General features: G+C 49.6%; 1 protein-coding gene across 3 annotated transcripts; it reads right to left on the bottom strand.

Moving 5' to 3' along the window:
* Window positions 1-327: 327 nt before the first annotated feature.
* CIMIP4 (ciliary microtubule inner protein 4) lies at window positions 328-17,324 on the bottom strand. Of its 3 annotated transcripts, XM_090275337.1 has the most exons (7): window positions 16,378-17,053; window positions 15,045-15,202; window positions 13,104-13,148; window positions 9,549-9,958; window positions 8,201-8,345; window positions 701-811; window positions 328-505 (listed from the first exon to the last, which is right to left on the bottom strand). In XM_090275337.1, exons 2-7 carry the CDS (start codon window positions 15,094-15,096, stop codon window positions 411-413), a joined length of 858 nt encoding a protein of 285 aa, XP_090131463.1. In that variant the 5' UTR covers window positions 15,097-15,202; window positions 16,378-17,053; the 3' UTR covers window positions 328-410. The 3 variants fall into 3 exon arrangements, with proteins under 3 accessions (XP_090131463.1, XP_090131465.1, XP_090131464.1); XM_090275339.1 differs by lacking the exons at window positions 15,045-15,202; window positions 16,378-17,053 and adding an exon at window positions 17,061-17,324; XM_090275338.1 differs by lacking the exon at window positions 15,045-15,202 and having other exon boundaries at window positions 16,378-17,052.
* Between the last annotated feature and the right edge of the window lie 1,961 nt (window positions 17,325-19,285).

The following is a 19,285-nucleotide window of genomic DNA, read 5'->3' as shown; positions in this document are numbered from 1 at the left end:
CCAATTCTTCTGAAGTCCCTGGGCTCATAGGGAAGAAATGGGTGTCTGAAAATAATTGGGGTCCTGCTAGGGAGGGCGCACAAGGTAAGATCCAATAGTGTCCGCCATAGGACCCCTCCACACAGGGTGTGAAGGAGAAGCCCTGGAATAATGGGGGAAAGTAGGGTGTGTGTGTGTGTGTGTGTGTGTGTGTGTGTGTGTGTGTGTGTGTGTGTGTGTGTGTCTAGGGGGACAGCTGGGTCCCTCAGGACTCTGTCCTCCCTTGATTGCATTGCACATCGGCCGCCACCCCAGCATGCAGAGAGGCACCAAGCAAGGGGAGACGGGTTTAGATTTGTGCCTTTCTTTATTGTTAACTTTACTGTTAGCACTTTCTCTGAGTCGAAGGCACCACCTCTGGGTCGTATTTACTACTTCGAGGACTTGCTTTTGCTCTTTTCGCCATATTTCTCATCCAGTGCTTTCTGCAAGTTCATGTTCAGAGCGTTTTTCTGGTGCCACCGTCCTGCAGAGGGCAGGGCAGAAGCCAGCACAGATCACCCGGAGGACCTCTGGCATACCCAGGACCGGTGGTGACCCAGGCCCACCGCTCACACGCAGGGCTCTCTCTGCTGCTCTGGTTTCTCTTGGGACCTTGGGGCCAACACACCCTGCCCAGGAAGGGGAGTGCCCCACGCCCCTGCTCCCAGCTCCCACATACCCAGATCATCCGTCTTCCTGCCATGCCAGTGCTCTGTGTCCCGCACTGACTTCTCAATCACCTCTGGGGTGTAGGAGGACTTCATGAGGCTCTTCATCTCCTCTGACGCCCCTGTGGAACCCCAAGAAGACATCCCCAGAAGCCCCAAGTCAGCGGAAGTCAGCTGCTCCGTGGTTCATACCTGGACGTTAGTTTCCCCTATGGACGGTGGATTATGGGAGGGTAGGGGAGTGGGGAGGGTAAGGTAGGGGATGGCAGGCCCCGGTTCCATCCTTTATAGACAGTATGGCCTCAGACAAGTTTTGAACCTCTCAGAGCTTTGGTCTCTATCTATTCGAAGGAAGAAACTGATCTTGCATGGGGAATATTACATCATTGGAAATTCATTGAAGCATATACAGCATGTGGCCATTAATACCTGTATTTTCACAAAATGTATTTCTGTCTAAGGTTAAAACACACATGAGGAAATAAGTTACCATTATAAAGAGTCAGCAGAGACATCAAACTGAGGACCAAACCCCAAAAGACAGCAAGATTTGAATAATCAGTTACAGAGTATAAAATAAGTAAATTTAATGTTTGTGGAGTCATGAAAGAGAATAAATGTATAAACAAAGAATGAGAAAGTACCCAGAAAGAGCAGATTAGTAAAAGAAGCAAATGGAATTTCAGAATTGAAACATACAATAATTGAAAAGTCAGTGAATAATAAGAGGCCTAAGATTTCTTTGAAATAATCTGGGGTGGGATGGATAGGTGGGTAGGTGGGAAAAAAGATGAAACAAGATTGGCCATGTATTAATAATAATTATTGAAGCTGAGTGATGAGTGAAACCTCTGTTCATTGAACTAGTCTTTCTACTTTTCTCTGAGTTAAAATTAACACCATAACGTTTGGAAATAAATTCAGTGGACAGGTAAAATAGCAGATAAGATACACCTGAGAAGAATGGTAAACTAGAAGATTTAACTAAAAAAATTAACTAGAATTTAGCACATGGGGGGGGATGTGGAAAGTATGAAAATCTGTTAAATGAAGGTTAAATGAGAAGGCTTAACACCCGTCTAATTGGAGCTCTAAAGGAACAACTGGGGGAAATGGAGAGAGACAATATTTGAAGATAATGGCTGGGATTTTTCCAAAACTGATGAAATACATAAATCCTTAGATTCAAAAATCATATTGTGATTTTCCAACCCATATAAGTAAAAATAATTCCTTACTAGGTATAGCCAACTATAATTTAAAACACCAAAGACAAAGAAATCTTAAAGGTAGCCATGGAGAAAAGGCAGATTACTTGCAAAGAATAATAATGAACTTGATAACCATCAAATCCAGAAGGAAAACGAATAACATTAGCAAAGTGCTGACGGGAAACAACGGTCCACCCAGAACTGTTTACAATAACTACTAAGAATGAGGATGAAATGAAGACTTCTTATGGGCCCAAAATTGACCAGGAATAGAATCTAACCAAAAAAATCTAAACAACATATATTTTTTAAAAGATTTTATTTATTTTTAGAGAGAGGGGAAAGGTGGGAGAAAGCGAGGGAGAGAGACATCAATATGTGGTTGCCTCTCGCACGCCCCGACCTGGCCCACAACCCAGGCCTGTGCCCTGACTGGGAATCGAACCAGTGACCTTTCAGTTCGCATTCCTGCGCTCAATCCACTGAGCCACCACCAGCCATGGTTAAACAACATATTTTTAAAAAGAAAATAAAAGAATCCCAGAAGGGAGATCTGAGATACAAGAAGGAATGGCAGGCAAAGAAAACGGAAACCTTGAGGAAATATAAATAGACATCGATGACAATAACAGTAGTAATGTCAAACTTATGGAGTGAAATGATGATGGCAATGATCACTAACATTTTTCCAAGATTTATAATATGCCAAGTACATAGTTCTCAGAGTTTTACAGAACTTACTCATTGAATCTTCTCAACAGCCCCAAGAAGTAGGTATGATTATTACCTCCATCTGACTATTGAAGCCACTGAAGCACAGAAAGATTAAGTCTCTTGTCTAGAGTTACACAGCTGGTAAATGAAAGATCTAGGACTCAAACCCAGACCCTGGGGTTCCCAAAATCCATGGTTTAGACTATTTCATTTATGTAAAATTAAAATTCTGTAAAATAATAACATGTAAGCTGAGATGGGAGTGGGGAACATAAAGGTGAAAACTTCTAATGTCTTTGTATTAGTCAGGAAAACTAAAGATCTTGATTAACTTTGGAATTTGTTAACTCTGCATGTAAAAATGTCAAAGGTAACTGCTGAAAGAATAAGGAGAGTAAGAACAAAATTACATTGGGGAAAAAACAGAATGCTCACTTGAATCCAAAATAAGAGAGAAGGGGAAGGAAAACAGCAGCACAGAAAAGGCAGCACAAATAGAAAATACAAAATAAGGTCATAGGAATGAATCCAAATATATTGGTAATTAGAATAAATACACATGGACTAACCATTGATTTAAAAAAACAGATGATCAGACTACAAAAAAATTTTCCAGTTATATATTATTTAAAGCACACTTAGAATAAAAGGACACAGAGAAAGGATACACAGAATATAGAAAAACATATAGCAAGCAAATTCTAAACAAAAGCAATCTCGTTGTATTAAATTATCAGGCAAAATAAATCATAAGGCAAAGGCACTATGAGAAATAAAAATGATTGTCATTTATTTAGGTGATGTAATAATTCTAAATGTCCTACATTAGGGTAATCTCAAAACAGGTAAAGCAAAATTGACAGAACTGCAAGGCGAAATTGACAAATCTGCTATCAGCAGGAAAGACTGAAAGGTACATCATTTAGTAATGAACAGACCAATCAAAGAACATTAACAAGGAATTAGAAGATTTGTAGAGAAATAATTAGCAAGCCTGCTCTATTAGAATCCTGAACCCAAGAGATTCTTTTCAAACACATTGATCATCTACAAAATGGACCAACTCCTGGGCTATCAAGCAAGTTTAGACAATTTCAGACAACTGAAGTCATTACAGGCCATGTTGTCTAAGATAATGCCATCAAGCTAGGAATCAACTTTTTTTTAAAGCAATGTTTACTGTGTTTGGCAGGCATGCCTTTACGTGCTTACATAACCGAATATTAAGTTAGAAATTTGGACTGAAGCCCTAGACATGATAGAGATCAGATGTCCAAGTGAGGTGTGTCGCGGACTCGGTGACCCCCCCAGTTAAAAGCCCAGGACAAATCAACTTCCTCAACATGGTCCCTCTGCCCAGTTGCTCTTCCCCTAGCCCCCCACAGCCTGACCTGCTCCCCTCCTGCAGATGTCACCTGCACTGAGAGGTCTGCCCTAACCAGTTTATTTAATAGCACCCAAGGGTCCACACGGAGGGGCTCACTCTATAAAGAAAAGTAAAGGGCTTGTTGACAAAAGTCAGGTGATGCATCTGGAAAGAAGGAAGGAGAGGCTTCCCAGGCTCCTATGAAACCCCACCTGTGGCACAGACACTTACTACTCTTCAGACTGCACACTCAGGATTTACACACTCTTCTCAGTGGGTGGTAGTTTTCACTATTTAAAAAAAGATAATGCATCTATACTGGTTTAAATGCAGGAATACAAGTTTGGTTTAATATTAGGAACTCAATTAATAGAATTTACCACATCAACAGATCAAAGAAAAAAATCCTATGATCACCTAAATAACTGCTGTATAAGTAGTTAATACCACCCAACACCCATTCATAATTTTTTAAATTAATGTGCAAAATAGGAATAAAGGGGACCCCCTCCTTAATTTGATAAAAATGTCAAAATATTATATTTAATGGTAGAGTGTTAGAATCAAGAATGAGATAAGGATACCTATTCCCCCCTGCTTATATGCACCATTGTCCTGGACAAGTTCTCCAGGACAGATGGCATAAAGGCAGGAAGAGCCCAGTGGTTAACAATGTAAACTCTGGTTCCAGGGTTCAAATCCCAACTCTGGACATCCCTAGCTATGGGGTCTTAAGCATGTTGTTTCGTCTGCCAATGCCTCAATTTTGTCTGTCTAAAGTTTTTAAGGAAAGGAATTATAGCACTTACTACATAAGGTTCTTGTGAAAATTAAAATGTATTTAAAGCAGTGCCTGGCACATGCTATGTGCGATACATAAATGTAGCCATATTATTAAAAAGAAGCTCCAAAGAATCTACAAACAAATTATTGGAATTAATAGGTGAGCTGAGTAAGGCTTCTGGATATAAGATTAATGTACAAAAATTAAAAATTCCCCTGTGTATATAAGCAGGAAAGTTAGAAAACATAACTTTAAAAAAGATACCATTTGCAATAAACAGCAAAAAAGAGGTTTTTGTAAATAAATCTAACAAAAAAACCCCTGCATAATCTTTACAGAAAAAAAAACTAGAAAATGTCATTGACAGATACTGAAGGAAGAATAAAGTTAATGGAGCTGAATACCATACTCATGGATCGGAAAATTCATTATCATAAAACTGACAACTTGTCCCTCAGTTGAGCTGTAGACTCAATGTACTTCCAATCCAAATCTCAACAGAGCTCTTTATGAAAACTGGCAAGTTGATTCTAGAATTTGTATGGAAGTGTAAAGGACCTAGAATAGCCAAGACATTAGCTGGTGGTCGTGGTGGTATGGGGTGGGAGGAGGGGGATTTACCCAACCAGATATCAGACTACTTATAACGCCTTGGTAATTAGAAGTGTAACATTAGACCAATGGGCAGAATAGCAAACCTGGAATCTGATCCATGACGGATCCCAGCCCCACCACTACAGGTCACTGGGGGGACAGATGAGACTCTTCAATAAAAGGGTCTGAGACAATTGGAAATCCACTTAAAGGAGGAACTAAAAATGACTTCCTGCTTCACACAAAAGGCAGAGATCCACCCCAGGTGGATTGAAGGCTTAACTGTGAAAAGGAAAACTAAATATTTTTAGAAGACTATAGAAGAGACTATCTTTATGACTCAGCGTGGTGTAGGGTTTCTTTAACCCGCTTCTCCGGAAACTTGCTGCATCTCAGTACATAGGATTCCATCCTTCCAGTTCTTCAGGTCAAAAACCTCCACATCAACCTTAATTCCTCTCTCATGCACCCCAAATCCATTCATTGGCCTATTCTGTCCGCTCTACCTTACACAAACGCCCAGAAGCCTACCACTGCAGACCACCATCACCATGACCTCCCTGGGCCACCAGAACGCACAGCGGTGCCCTCCAGGGTCGTTCAGCGCAGACCAAGCCACCACCATCTGTCCCATCTGGATTTTCGCAGTCACCTCCTCGCCGCTCTCCCTGTTTCTGTCCCAGCTTCCCACATCTATTCTCAGCGCAGCAATAGGAGCAATCCTTTAACCTAAGTCAGACAACGCCATTCTCCTGCGTACAGACCCTCCCTGGCTTCCCATCTCACTAAGAGAAAAGGCCTTCCATGGTCTTCCCCCACTCACCCATTTCCTCCCTAGTTCCTCTCCCTCCTGTCCAGCCGCGGGAGCCTCATACCTCCCCCTCCCCAGCTACAGCAAGTGCAGAGTCTGGGTGGAAACGGAGGGATGCCTGGGGAGGCGCACTGCCAGCCCCGTGCTAAAGGTGGCGTCCGAATTCACAGCACTTGCAGATTTCCAGAACATGCACCCTTCCATGGCCGGGGAGTACGATAGCGCTGTGATTCCAATCAGTCAGTCCAGGAAAATTTAACGACCCAGCCCAGTGAGCTGGTGCAAGCTGGTAGATGCACCGTTGTGTTTCCCAGACTGGGTGATGGGTACACAGACTTTTTAATATTATCCCTTTATGTTTATGTAGACGTTACTATATGAGGTTTATGTAAGAACTACTGGGTGATAACCGTTAGAGACAAGTGGAAGGCTGATTCCAGAGGCCAAGAACATAGGACAATCTGAGCTGTCTTCTCTCTTCCCTCCCCAGCACCACCCCTTCTCCAAGCTCAAAGAAAAACCCAGAAAGTTCCAGTGGCTGTCTGGTTCCTTGGGGAACAGGGATCTGAGCCAGGTGAGGAGGTTTGCCAGGCGCCCAGGGACCCTGGAGAGGGCCTGGAGAGAGGCAGGAGGAAGGAAGAGGACCAGAAAACTTGACTTTCTGCAATGAGGCTGAACTGGGCCATGGGGGCAGAGAGAAGCCCCTGTGTGCTCGCCATGGACCCCCATCTGAGCAATTCATTAACCAGCTGGGAACAGGGTCATAGCGAGGCAGGTGACCTGATACCAAGAAAAGAGTTTGAGGTTCAGAGGCAGAAGAGAAACCTGGACTTGAGCTTCAGATCCACCTCCTACTACTGAGAGGTCCTGGGTGAACTATTTCCGACGTGTCTGTGAAGTGGAGCTAACGGCAGTCCACCTGTAACAAACAGGTCTGCGGCTGACCCGCAGAACACTGTCACTGTCTCCACCCCACTTTTGTGCCCCGGCAGTGCCAACACCAGGCTCTCAGAAGGAAAAGCCCCAGCCCACCAGCTACTGAGCACTCACTATATATCACAGGCCCAGTGCCTTCAGAGAGTCCTGCCAACGACCCAGAGCCGGCCATGTTATAGTGGGGCTCAGAGAGGTTAAGGACCCTGTCAGAACCTGGCAGCAGCTGGGACATATGCAAATTAACCTGGTCCCAGCCTCTCCCATAGGAAATAAAAACAGACTTTGCTTGTTCTCAGAAGAAACACTGATGGGCAGAGCACCCATATGGACTGGCCTGGAGGTGGGAAAGCAGGGAGATGTAAATAACCTGCCAAAAGTGTCGGTGAGTAAACTCCCCCTAACGGAAATATGTGTTCGGAAAGGTGTGGAGACAGGGCCTGCCGGCACACAAGCAGGTGATTTCTACAGGCCCTTGTGGGTGACCGAGAGTCTCCACTTGCCCCCTGTCCCCCCTGTCCCCCCCTTTTTCCCCCTTTCTCTCTTTTCCCCTTTTCCCACTTTCTTTTCTCCTATGGGCCCTGGAGTTGGTCCAGGAGTTTCCTCTTCCCTCTAAACTCTCTCTCTCCCTTCCTTCAATAAACCTGTGTAAAGTCTTAGACTGTTCTCTGGCTGATTTCTTGGAGCAAAGGCAGCCTGACAGATCCTATGTGAGGCTACACCCAGTGAGTGGCTGAGCTGAGCTTTGAACCAGAAACCTGATGTCCCTGTGACCAAAGGTGTCCAGGCAAAGGGTGCCTGGGTCTTGGCCATGAGGACCCGGAGGTACTTTGGGGAGGGAGGAGGTGACAGCCAACTGAGATGGATGATCTGCACAGTGAGGACAGACTGGCCAGGGGACTGGACATTTATAACCCTCGGCACGCGGCCTGGCAAAGAGCAGGCCCCTCCCTGGTGGCCATGCAATGAGGGTCTCCGGGGGTGTGTCCTAGGGTCTGATCCACAGAGGTCCAGGAAGGGCTAGACACCCCACAGGCCTTCCCTGCCCCTTGGGGCCCATGGGTGTTCCCAACCCGCACCCCTGCCCTTTGACCTGACCTTGAAACAAGTTTGACCGCATGTTATAGCCCAGATCGTAGTAGTCTGAGAAGGTGGAGGCGATTTTCACAGAACTCTGGGTCTGGCTGGGCCACAAGCTTGCCGTCTTCTGTCCCTCAAAGACTTCACCAATGGCCCTTCGAGCCTGGGCAGGGAGGGACGGAGAAGAAGCAAGGGACAGAGAAGCAGGGTCAAGCCCTCCATCTCCCCTTTAACTCCCCTGAGCTTGCCTTCACCGCCCCCACCCCACCCTTCAACCAGCCTCCAGGGCTGGGGGACTGGAACAGCTGAAGGCCCTTCCACTCTCTCATCCCACCCCACCTCCCAGCTGGGCTGGGACATTAGAGAGGACGGTGATCATAAACCTTGCCCTGCATCGAGCCCCTGCTGTGTGTGTACCTTACTGGGAGAGGTCTTTCTAAGGTGATATTTCTCCTGCCGTTTTATAAAAGAGGAAAGCCCCGGCTCAGCGTCCACACAGCTGGGGGCTCACCGAGCCTGGCCTGCCTCCTGGACTTGAGGCACTGCACCAGGCAGCTCTAGGTGGCTCCTTGGATCGCATGGAAGCCAACTCCTCCCTTGTGCCAGTGTGGAAACTGAGGCCCAGAGTGGCTGAGCCCAGGCCAAGGGGCCAGGAAACCTGGAATTGAGTCCCCGTCCTGCCACAAACCAGCTACTGCCTCTGGGCAAGTCTCTGCTCCTCTCTGGGCCTCTTAGAAGAGAGAAATGTGACCTTCCAAAGGCCGAGAGAGGCCACGAGACATAGTGATTGTACCTCAAGCTGCGACAAGATGCTCTAAGTAAGGGAGGACATTTAGGATTGTGACCTCCCCTGCCTTAAAAGGTGACAAATGTTAGGGTCCTATCGCTTCTTGATTCTGAATCTCCCACTTGCTCAGTAGGACCCTGAACAGATCATAGCACCTGTTTGAGCCTTGGTTTTACCATCTGTTTAAAAAAAAAAGGAAATTGCTTCTCAGCCTTTTGGCTAAGGTCAACCTGGCCCACAACCCAGGCATGTGCCCTGACTGGGAATCGAACCCGTGACCCTTTGGTTTGCCGGTCGCATTCAATCCACTGAGCCACACCAGCTAGGGCAGGGCTCCTTATCCTTAAGATGAGTACAATAGTACCTTTCTCATTGGAAAGTTGAAATGAGTTGTTATATATGAAGAGTTTAAACAGTGCACAGTGCCTGGCACATAGCAAGTGCTCAGTAAACACTACTGTGTGGTGACAGTATTCCAGAGACTCTGATCTCTAGGTTAGGTTCCTTTGGGCCCCTCATTATAAGTCTCTATGCACCACCCTCCTGCCGCCCTTGACCTCCTATGCCCTGTGCTGTCACCTGCTCCTCGGAGACCAGATCGTCCACCACATTGCTCCCAAACTTGTGGCGAATGTTGTCAGGAATAATGCTGCTCCCCTGGCCCTGGGCCTGTGAGTTGGGGCCTGGCTTCAGCCCCTGGCACGGCCGAGCCCCTTCTTGGGAAGTGGCCCTGCTCTCCCTCGGTGAGGGTCTGTCATCTCCCTTCTTCAGTGACCCAGACCGTGAGTCCATCCCAGAGGAGTTCCTGCTGACAGCTGGGGGCGTTAAAGGCCAGGCCCCCTTCCGGTAGGGCAGGGCTGGCTGTGGGGAGACTGGGGCCTGGTACTTGAACGTGGAGGTATCCAAGGGGCTGTGGGCAGTTCTCCTGGGGTCTGTGTCCTGCTGGCCTTCCTCGTTGCTCAGGTGGGCTCTGGTCAAAGCAGTTGTACCTGAACAGGGGGCAGAGAGAGGGAGGGAGAGAAGGAGGCAGACAGGCAAATGCAGAGAGCGGACGGCAGGAAGAAAGACAGTGGCGGTGGGGTGGGGGGCAGTGAGGAGAGGAAAGAGCCCCAGAGCCCCAGAGATCCAGGGCAGGAAAGAGATGGGAACAGAGAGGAGTCACCGGAGCCAGAAGCGTGGGTGAGAAATTTGGAAAGCGACAAAGAGAGAAGGTAGTTCAGCTGCCAAGCCTTCCACAGAACAGGGTCGTCCCACATGGTTTTTGACAATAGGGAAGCTGGCATAGGGCCTTACTTGGCTTGGCCAAGTCACATGGCTGGAAGGGACCAGAGCTGGAGCTGGGCCTCTCTTTGCTCCCCATTCTGAGCTGCTCCCTGAGCCTCCTTTCCCTCCTCTGTTCTCTGGGTGAATCGGGTGGTGTTTCCCAGCCTAGCCCCTTGTCCTCACAGCGCACCTCCCCCTCCCTCCTCCCACCCACATTCCTGCCCTGGCTCCCAGTCCCAGGGGGTCTCCTGCTCCCAGAAGTCTCCTCTTCGTCCCCTTCTTCCATCCTTACCATGACCTGCGATGTTCCACCTCCCAGCATTTGCCCAGGCTGGTTCTGCCACCTAGAAGGCCACCCCCTCCTTTTCCCCAAATCCAATTCCCACCATTTCTTTCCATGCAGTCTCACTGGGAAGTCCTCCTTGACACTGTCCCCAAGCTCTGGGGCCAGCTCCCTCCTCTCCACCTCACAACTCTGTCCCCAACCTGCTCCACAAACCTCTCACCACCCTGGGTTTCCCTTTCTCCATCCCTGGGAGCTACAAACCATGTTGTTTCTCTGCCTAGATTGGGGGCAGGGTCATGAAGGCCGGGCCCACGGGTGAGTCAGTCCTGGGCCTCCCACAGCACATCCACCAGAGAGCCCTGTGCCTCCAAGACCAGAAGCAGGAGAAGTCCCTCGTGAGGGAGGGACTGAGAGGTAGCTGCAAGGTACTCATCCTAAGATGAGACCAGATAGGCTTCCCTCCCTTTGTCCTGGCTTCTCCCCCAAAAAGCAGGCAGCTCGACAACAGGGAGGCCTCTGGGGACAACTAAGACTTCCAGGAGGGGGACAGTGACCCTTCTCAAAAGGAGGGGAGACAGAGAGACTGAAGAGCACTCAGCACTCCCTCCCCACCCCCTGCCCATCAACTGTGGCCCCTTCTCCTGCTCACAGGGAGTCTGAGGCCTAGTGCAGGGATGGACTCCTCCTGGGGTCCCCCAGCACTCAGGGCTCAGGGCTCCAAGGCAGTGCTCCCCGTTTCTCCCAGGCTGGGTCTCTGCGTGCTCCTTGCCCAGCACATTCTGTGGAATTGCCTGCTCACCCGCCGCTGGCCCTTTGGGGTTATGGGCACTGTGGTGGCCGGGCCATGTCTTGTTCCCTGGCTCAGACAGCCAGCACAGTCACCGGGCCGGGTGTGTGCTGGGTGCTGCGCCAGACACTGGGGACACACAGTGAGTGAGCTCAGCGGGCCGACCCCGGTCCTCTGGGAGTTCAGTGTTTTTTGAGTAAACGAGCAAAGGTCTGCAGCCAGCATCCCAGGACCCTCACCGCACCCCTACCTTTCCTCCACTCCAGTCTTTCAGCTGAAAAACGGGCAGAGTAAACCCTATTTCACGTGCTATTGTGAGCATCAAATGATGAGTCCTCAGAGTTTTCCAAGTTCGGCCACTCATCAGAATTCCGCAAGGCACTCATTAAAAACACAGATTCCCAGGCCTCTCCCAGGGCTGCTGTATCAGGATCTCCACGGGAGAGGCTGGGAATCTGGGTGTCTAACAAGGCCCCCTGGGCTATTTGGGTCCTTGGAGAAAGCTTCTAGCAGGAGTCCCACCCCACCCTCACTGGCCTGTCTCTCCCGCCCCATCGGCCAGTCCCAGCCACTGTGCACTCCCCCGTGGGGACCCTTCTCAGAGCTGACCTGATGCAGTCACAACTGCACGGACACCATCCCCCTTGTCCTCAGGACAGAGCCTTCACCCTGGGGATCTGGTCTAGGACAGGCCTGGCCTCTCTCACTCATGTCACTCTCCAGCCTTCAAGCCATATTGAATTTCATTCAAAGCACAGATCCTCCCTCTCCCCTCTAGACCTCCTCCCACACTGCTCCGGGGCTTAGAACACCCCTCCCCTGCTGGGGCCACACCACCTGGGGGCTGGGCTCGCACGTACCTCCCACCCACTGAGACCCGGGCTCCCTGCCCAACCCCCGCTCCCCGACCACTGTGCCCCACTGTGCCATCCCACAGCCTGTCTGTCCACCGGTGGTAGGTGAAACAAGGAGTTCTACGTAAAAGTATCTCCACAGGATGATCTGATCATAGGTTCCTAACTGGGCAGGTCCCGGTGGGTGGTCACCATACAGGCGCAGAGCTTCTTCACTAAAGGCTATCGTAGTCTCCAGCAAGCCCTGTGCATCTAGATGAACACACTTCAGAAATGCCTATTTCAGACCCCTCCTCGTAATAGTGACCCCCCTTTCTGACTGCTCCTTCCAATAGTGACCCCCCTTTCTGACTGCTCCTTCCAATAGTGACCCCCCCTTTCTGACCGCTCCTTCAAAGACGCAACCGCCCTTGAGAGAGTGAATGATCGTAACTGTCCTGTAACCCAGCCTCGCCCTTGCTTCCTCCCACCTTCCTGTAGCCTCCCTCACATTCCCTCCTCAATCTCAAATGCTTAAAAGAAACAGCAAAACCGTTTTTCTCTCCAGAGCACTGGAGATCTTGCTCCCCGGCCTGTGTTGTCAGTTTGACTCCAATAAACCCTTATAAAAATTCTCTCCAGGTTTGGACACTTCTTATGTCACTATGGTGCCCACAAGGGGCTGCTGTCTCCCATCTGAGCCCCAAGGAGGGGACCACTGTGCAGGTCCCGATCCCCAGGCCTGGCAGATGGGGGCGGGGACTCCTTTCCCTCCCTTCTCCTTCAGCTTTCAAACAGGATGCCCCGAGGAAGTCTGGGCCTGCAGAGGGCCTGGAAGCCAGAGCCGGACTGAGGGAGGGGAATGGGTTATCTCTGCTGCCCCCGGGGAGTCCCCTTCTAAAGCCCTGGGGGGGTGCATTGAGCGTCCCTGCTCTGTGCATCCCTGGTCACCTGGCCAGTCCTACCTGCTTGGCGGCCCAGCTCCATAGACTCTCGTTCCAAGCTGAGTCCTGTGGACAAGAAACAAACTGTCATCTCAGATGTCACAGAGGCTTTGCGAATGGGGATAAGCTGAGAGCCAGACAGGGAGCCATCTGCCCAGCCCCTGGCTGAGGTCCCTCCATGCTTCTGCCTCCAGCGCTCTCTGGTCCTCAGAGCCCCCTGCCCCACCCACCCATCACCCCTGGCACTGGGCCTGCCTCCTGCAGCCCCGCAGGCTCCGCCCTGGTCACCCCCACCAGGGGTGAGTGCCTCAAAGGCCTTCCCCAAACAGCCTGGGGTCTGGCCTCCCCTTCCTCCTCCTTCTCCCCCATCAGCACCACCCAGCACTCCCCTGGCTGTGGCATGCTGCCCCAAGATCCCCATCCTGGTCACTATTTCCCTCCCTGCAAGTAGGAATTTGTCCATTTTAACAACTTAACTCAAGCAAAGGGAACCTACTTGGCCAACAGGGAGGAGAGCAGAGAACAGGAACCCGCTCTGGTGTAGCCTGTCTTTCCTCCAAAGACAGGAGGCCTTGAGGCCAAATTTGGGGGGTAGCTCTGGCATCTTCAAAAGCCTCTGCACCTTTCGGGTTTGTGTTCCTTTTTCCTAGGTGATCTTTTTATTTACTCATGTTCTCTCATTTTACCATGTTTTTTAAAGGTTGGTGTGAATTTTGGAAAAAGATAAAACAATTCATTATATAAGTGATGTTTAGTCCAGCTGGAAGGAAAGGATCTTTGAAATAAGCTAATCCAACCACTTCATTTTATTGATAAAGAAACTGAGGTCCAGCCCTGGCCAGGTGGCTCAATAGGTTGAAGCATTGTTCCATACACCGAAAGGTTGCTGGTTCGATTCCTGGTTGGGGCACATACTTAGCTTGTGGGTTTGATCCTCGGTCAGGGCTCTATGGGAGGCAACCGATCAATGTTTCGTTCTCACATCGATGTCTCTCTCTCCCCACCCCCCATCCCTTCCTCTCTCTCTGTTATCAATAAATGTGTCCTGAGGCCCAGAGGAAGAAAATGACTTGTCTTAGGTCGCCCAGCAAGTCGTTCTACTGGTAAGTTGAAGCTGTTTAAGAACTGAATTAATTTTATCATCTTGAAAAATCATCACGTGAAACAACTTATTAAATTTTAATTAATTGCTTGATTATTGTGTTGCTACTGATATTACTGCCAATGACCCCTTATGCCCCTGGTATTCACACACTAAGCAAAATGACCCTCTTGAATGTAGACTGGACCTAGCAGATCAAAAGTAAGAGGATGTCACTGCCAAATTAGATTAGTGACTGTTCAAACTTTTTCTGTGGCTCTTCTTGGCTGGCTTGCCCACTCTGATGAAAGAAGCTGGCATATTTTGATCCGTCCTATGAAGAAGCTCAGGTGGTAAGAACAGTGGGGGCCAACAGGCTTTCCTGTTGGAGACCCTTAGTCCAACAGGATTTAATGAGTAACTCCCCAAATCCTGCCGCCTGACCAATCCTTCCCCAGGTGAGTCTTGATATGAGAACACAGCCCAGCTGACACATTACTTACAGCCTGTGGGAGACCCTGAGCCAGAGGACACAGCCAAGCCACACCCAGGACCCTGACCCTTAGAAATCATGAGATAATAAATGCGTCCTTTTCTTAAGCATGCGGTTTCATGCTGCTGAGCTTTGTGATAATTTGTTATGCAGCAATAGCAAACTGACACATATTATGATACCAAAGACGGGGTGCTGTTATAACAAAAACCTAAAAAATGTGGGAGTGGCTTTGGAACCAAGCAGTGGGAGGAGCCTGGAAGGATTTTGAGAAACAAGACAGAAAAAGCCTAAACTGCCTAAACAGGCTGGCTAGTAGTAGAAACCTGGAGTTGGAAGGTGCTGCCACTGAAGGCACGAAAGGAAGTGAGGGACACGTTATCAGAACCTGGAGAAGAAGCGTCCTTGTTACGTAGAGACAGAAACTTGCGGATGCCCATCGGCAGTTATGTGGAAAGCAGAGCATGCGGTGAATGAACTGGGTGACCTAACAAAGGAAATTTCCAAACAAAGTCCTGAAGATGCCTCCTGGTTTCTTCTTGCTGCCTGTAGTAAAATGTGAGAGGAGAGAGAGAAGCTGATGAAGGAACATTTAAAGAAAGAAGAGGCGCCCTGGCTGGTGCGGCTCAGTGGATTGAGTGCCGCCCTGAGAACCAAAGGGTTACGGGTTCGATTCCCAGTCAGGGCACGAGCCTGGGTTGCGGGCCAGGTCCCTGGTTGGGGGTGCACCACACGCAACCACTCATTGATGTTTCTCTCCCTCTCTTTCTCCCTCCCTTCCCCTCTCTCTAAAAATAAATAAAGTTTTTTAAAAATAAAAGAAAGAAAGAAAACCAAGGCAAGACTTAATAGTTTTGGAAATTCTCATCCTCTCTGGATGCCAAAGGATGCTAAAATTAAGAAAAGACTTCAGAGCACGGTCAGGAAAATGTTGCCAAGAGTGTGACTGCACAGCCTTTTGTTAAAACCTTAGAAAGCTGAAAGAACCAGGGTATTATTCAGTCACACAATGGGCCCTTAAAAGAGACTAAAAATATAGATTCTCTTAATGGACTAATAGGACCTGTAGGAAGCATATGGGTATTATCCCTGAACAGAAATGCCAGTGGAAGAATTTTGTCACAGTTTTTGAGAAAACTATATCAGCAAAAGTACCGCCAGCTCGGAATGAAAGGGACAGACACAGTACAATAGGAGGAGAGACCAGTGGACTTTCAAATTCTACTGACATAAAATAGTCCGGAAAAAAACTTAGAGAGTGGAAGCCAGTGTCTGTAGGGCACAGCTGAGAGCCATGGAGAATTATCTGTACCCCCTGAAGCCTGTCAAGGAAAGTCCAACATCCGCCTGACTGGATTTCAGAACTGCTATGGACCAGTGGCTCCGCATTTCCATTCTCCTCGTATTTGAGGAGGAATGTCTGCGGCTCTCGCCTTAAGCCTGCCACACCATTGCAGGGCAGAGGTTTTCGGGGCAGGGAGCTTAGTTCCACAGATCTACCGATGGACGACTGACCTACAAAATAACACGCAAGGGGACTCCTCCACACCTAGGCCAGACTCATGGGACCACATTCCAGATTTTAAGGAGAGGCTGCAATGAGGTGTTTGGAGATCTTGGGAGGGGATGAACAAATCTTGCATGTGGAAGGGACCTAGATCATCAGGGGCGAGAGTGCGCAGCTGGTGTGGCTCCAGTGTCTCCTGCTCCTTGGTACTCACCCACGTGGGCTGGCCTTACCGACTTGCTTCTAACATAGGATACAAAGGAAGTGACGGGATACCGCCTCCAAGATGAGGTTATAAGGCTGACTCTGTCTTGTTCGCACTCCCTCTGGCTCCTCTTGACTCAGACACTCTGACGACAGCAGCTTCCATGTTATGAGCTGCCCTCTGGAGAGGCCCACAGGGTGAGAAACTGAGGCGGCCTCTGGCCAGCCGTGTGTGAGGAACTGAGGCTGTCAGTTCAGCACCGCTACATGGGAGGGGCTCTGGAAAGGGTCCTTCTTCAGATGAGCCTTGAGATGAGCCTGAAGCCCCAGCCAGTCACAGTCTGTGAGAGAACCTAAGACTGAGGACCCATTGAAGCTGTATCCTTACTCCTGACCCAGAGGAACCATGAGATAATACTGTTGTCCAAGGCAACTAAGTGGTGGCAGGATTTGCTCTGTCGTCTGGTATTAGTGTGTCCTCACAGGGACGCAGTGAGGTGTGCAGAGAAAGTGCTAACTCGCCTCCTTTCGCAGATGGAGAAACGGGGTGCAGGAAAGACATAGGACCTGGCCCAGGCGGTGAGGTTTCTGCCCCTGTCTCCACCCCCCATTCCCAGCCTCTCACTTGAAGTGCCCCCAGCGGCTTCGCATCTGCCCAAATGGCACCCCCAGTGCGCAGGTGTGTGGACTCACTGCAGTTTCTGATCTGGAGAGAAGGTCCCAAGCGATGCCGGCCCAGAAGGGAGGAAAATGTCCAGCTGCAGCCGGGGCGCTCTTCATGCACAAGCAGCTCTGAATGGGGAGAAGGAAGATGAAATCTGTGTCATGATAGACCCCCCGGCCCACCTTGTCCGTGTCTGCCTGACCTCTGCACTCTCTTTTATGACACCAGAGAACACGCGAACCGCGCTGGTGTGTGCTGAAGCCCAGGAGTGTCCGTCTGCACAACTGCCTGCCAAGACCAATGGATGGTTGCTAGGGAGGAGCCCTCCCCTGCTGTTCATTGGCGTCTCCACGGTGACCGCTACACACAGGGCTCTGTTACCTCAGAGGGCTGACAGGTCAACCCTAGGGGACAGGGGCCGTGAAAAGCCAGTACTGAGCGGCAAAACGTCCCCTGAGCACCCACCATGTGCCAGGTTGTGTGCCAGCCACAGAGGGCTCAGATGCCATCAGGTAGGAAGGAAGTTCTGGGGATTACAAAGGATTAAGCAGAGAGGGTGATGAGTTCTATCTAGGGAAAAGAAGACTGGGTCATGTGAGCCGGATTTTGAAGGATGCCGAGGAGTTCGACAGTTTAGAAGAGACGCAGATATTAAAGGCATGGACGTGTTTACGAGCACCGATGTAGGTCAAGGGCCGTGGGGAGGAGAGGAAAAGATGCACCTGAGCTGTCTGAGCTGGACAGGAAGGGATCAGGAACCAAGGAGTAAAATTAGACCGTGCGGGTCTACTCTCTTCCTCATGAAACACAAGGGCTACAGAAGATCATATAAGGGAACTGACTTCCGCAGTTGGTGCCAGCAGCTCGGTCCTGTCTGGCTGCTGCTCAGCAGGGGAGAGGGTGTATATAGGGAATACCTCCTGCATGCCCAGCCTTTCAGGGTCTCCCCAGGAGGCAGAGAGCATTGTGGGTAAACGTGGGGTTCCCAGAGTCTGGGCCTGCCACTGATGTCACCCACATTCTTTAGCTGAACTTTCCTCAGATGTGAAACATATGTAACCCACCGCCAAGGGCAAGAGTGAGGACTGAACGAAGCCATTTTTGTGAAATGCCTAGAACAGTGCCTGGCACAGAGGGACGCCACCTATAACCCTGAGCTCACCCCATAAGCGATCCACAGGCGAGTCTCAAAGCTCACCAGCCTCGTCGGACTCTTCCATGCACCTCCACATCTTCCCTTGACCCTGGTCCGAACCACCACCACACTTGCCTCTTTACTGGTTTCCTGTTTTTGCTCCTGTCCCTTGTATCAATTACCTATGGGTGCACAAGAGTACAGGCAAACCTCGGAGAGAATGTGGGTTTGGCTCCAGACCACCACAATAAAGTAAATATCACAATAAAGTAAGTCACACAAAGTTCTTGGCTTCCCAGTGCATATAAAAGTTATATTTAGGCCCTGGCTGGCGTGGCTCAGTGGATCAAGTGCCGGTCTGTGAACCAAAGGGTCTCCGGTTCAATTCCCAGTCAGGGCACATGCCTGGGTTGCAGGCCAGGTCCCCTATCGGGGGTGTGCGAGAGGCAACCACACAGTGATGTTTCTCTCCCTCCCTTCCCCTCTCTCTAAAAATTAAAAATTAAAAGTTATGTTTACACTATAGTCCATTAAGTGCGCAATAGCACTGTGTCTAAAAAACAATATATACACCTTAATTTAAAATACTTTATTGCTAAAAAATGCGAACCATTATCTGAGCCTTTAGCCAGTCACCACCTCTTTGCTGGTGGAGGGTCTTGCTCAGTGTTGATGGCTGCTGACCAATCAGGGTGCTGGCTGCAGAAGGTTGGGGGTGGGGGGGGCTGTGGCAAGTTCTTTTTCTTTCTCTTTTCTTTGTGTGTGTGGCTATTTCTTAATATAAGACAACAAAGAAGTTTGCTGTATCAATCGACTCTTCCTCTCGCGCAATTTCTCTGTAGCACGTGATGCTGTTTGATAGCATTTTACCCACAATGAACTTCTTTCGAAATCGGACCGTGGGCAGCAGGGCACCCCCAGAAGGTGAGGGGGCCCAGGATCATCTTCTCGCCCCCAAAGGAGGGTTTAGAGAGCCTGTCTCTGGAACATGAAATCCAGCCACAGAGGTCCCGTGTGCTAGGAGCCTCTTCCACGGTAGCTTCCTGGTTCCCACTGCCAGGGCTCTAAGACCTCACGCCCCAGGGACTGAAGCTGCTTCTCCGGCCCCTCCCCCACCCG

The sequence above is a fragment of the Furipterus horrens genome, unplaced genomic scaffold (genome assembly GCF_987537825.1).
Source record: "Furipterus horrens unplaced genomic scaffold, mFurHor1.1.pri manual_scaffold_4, whole genome shotgun sequence".
NCBI lineage: Eukaryota > Metazoa > Chordata > Mammalia > Chiroptera > Furipteridae > Furipterus > Furipterus horrens.
Note: the sequence above shows the minus strand (reverse complement) of the source record. Positions and strands in the feature narration are given on the sequence as shown.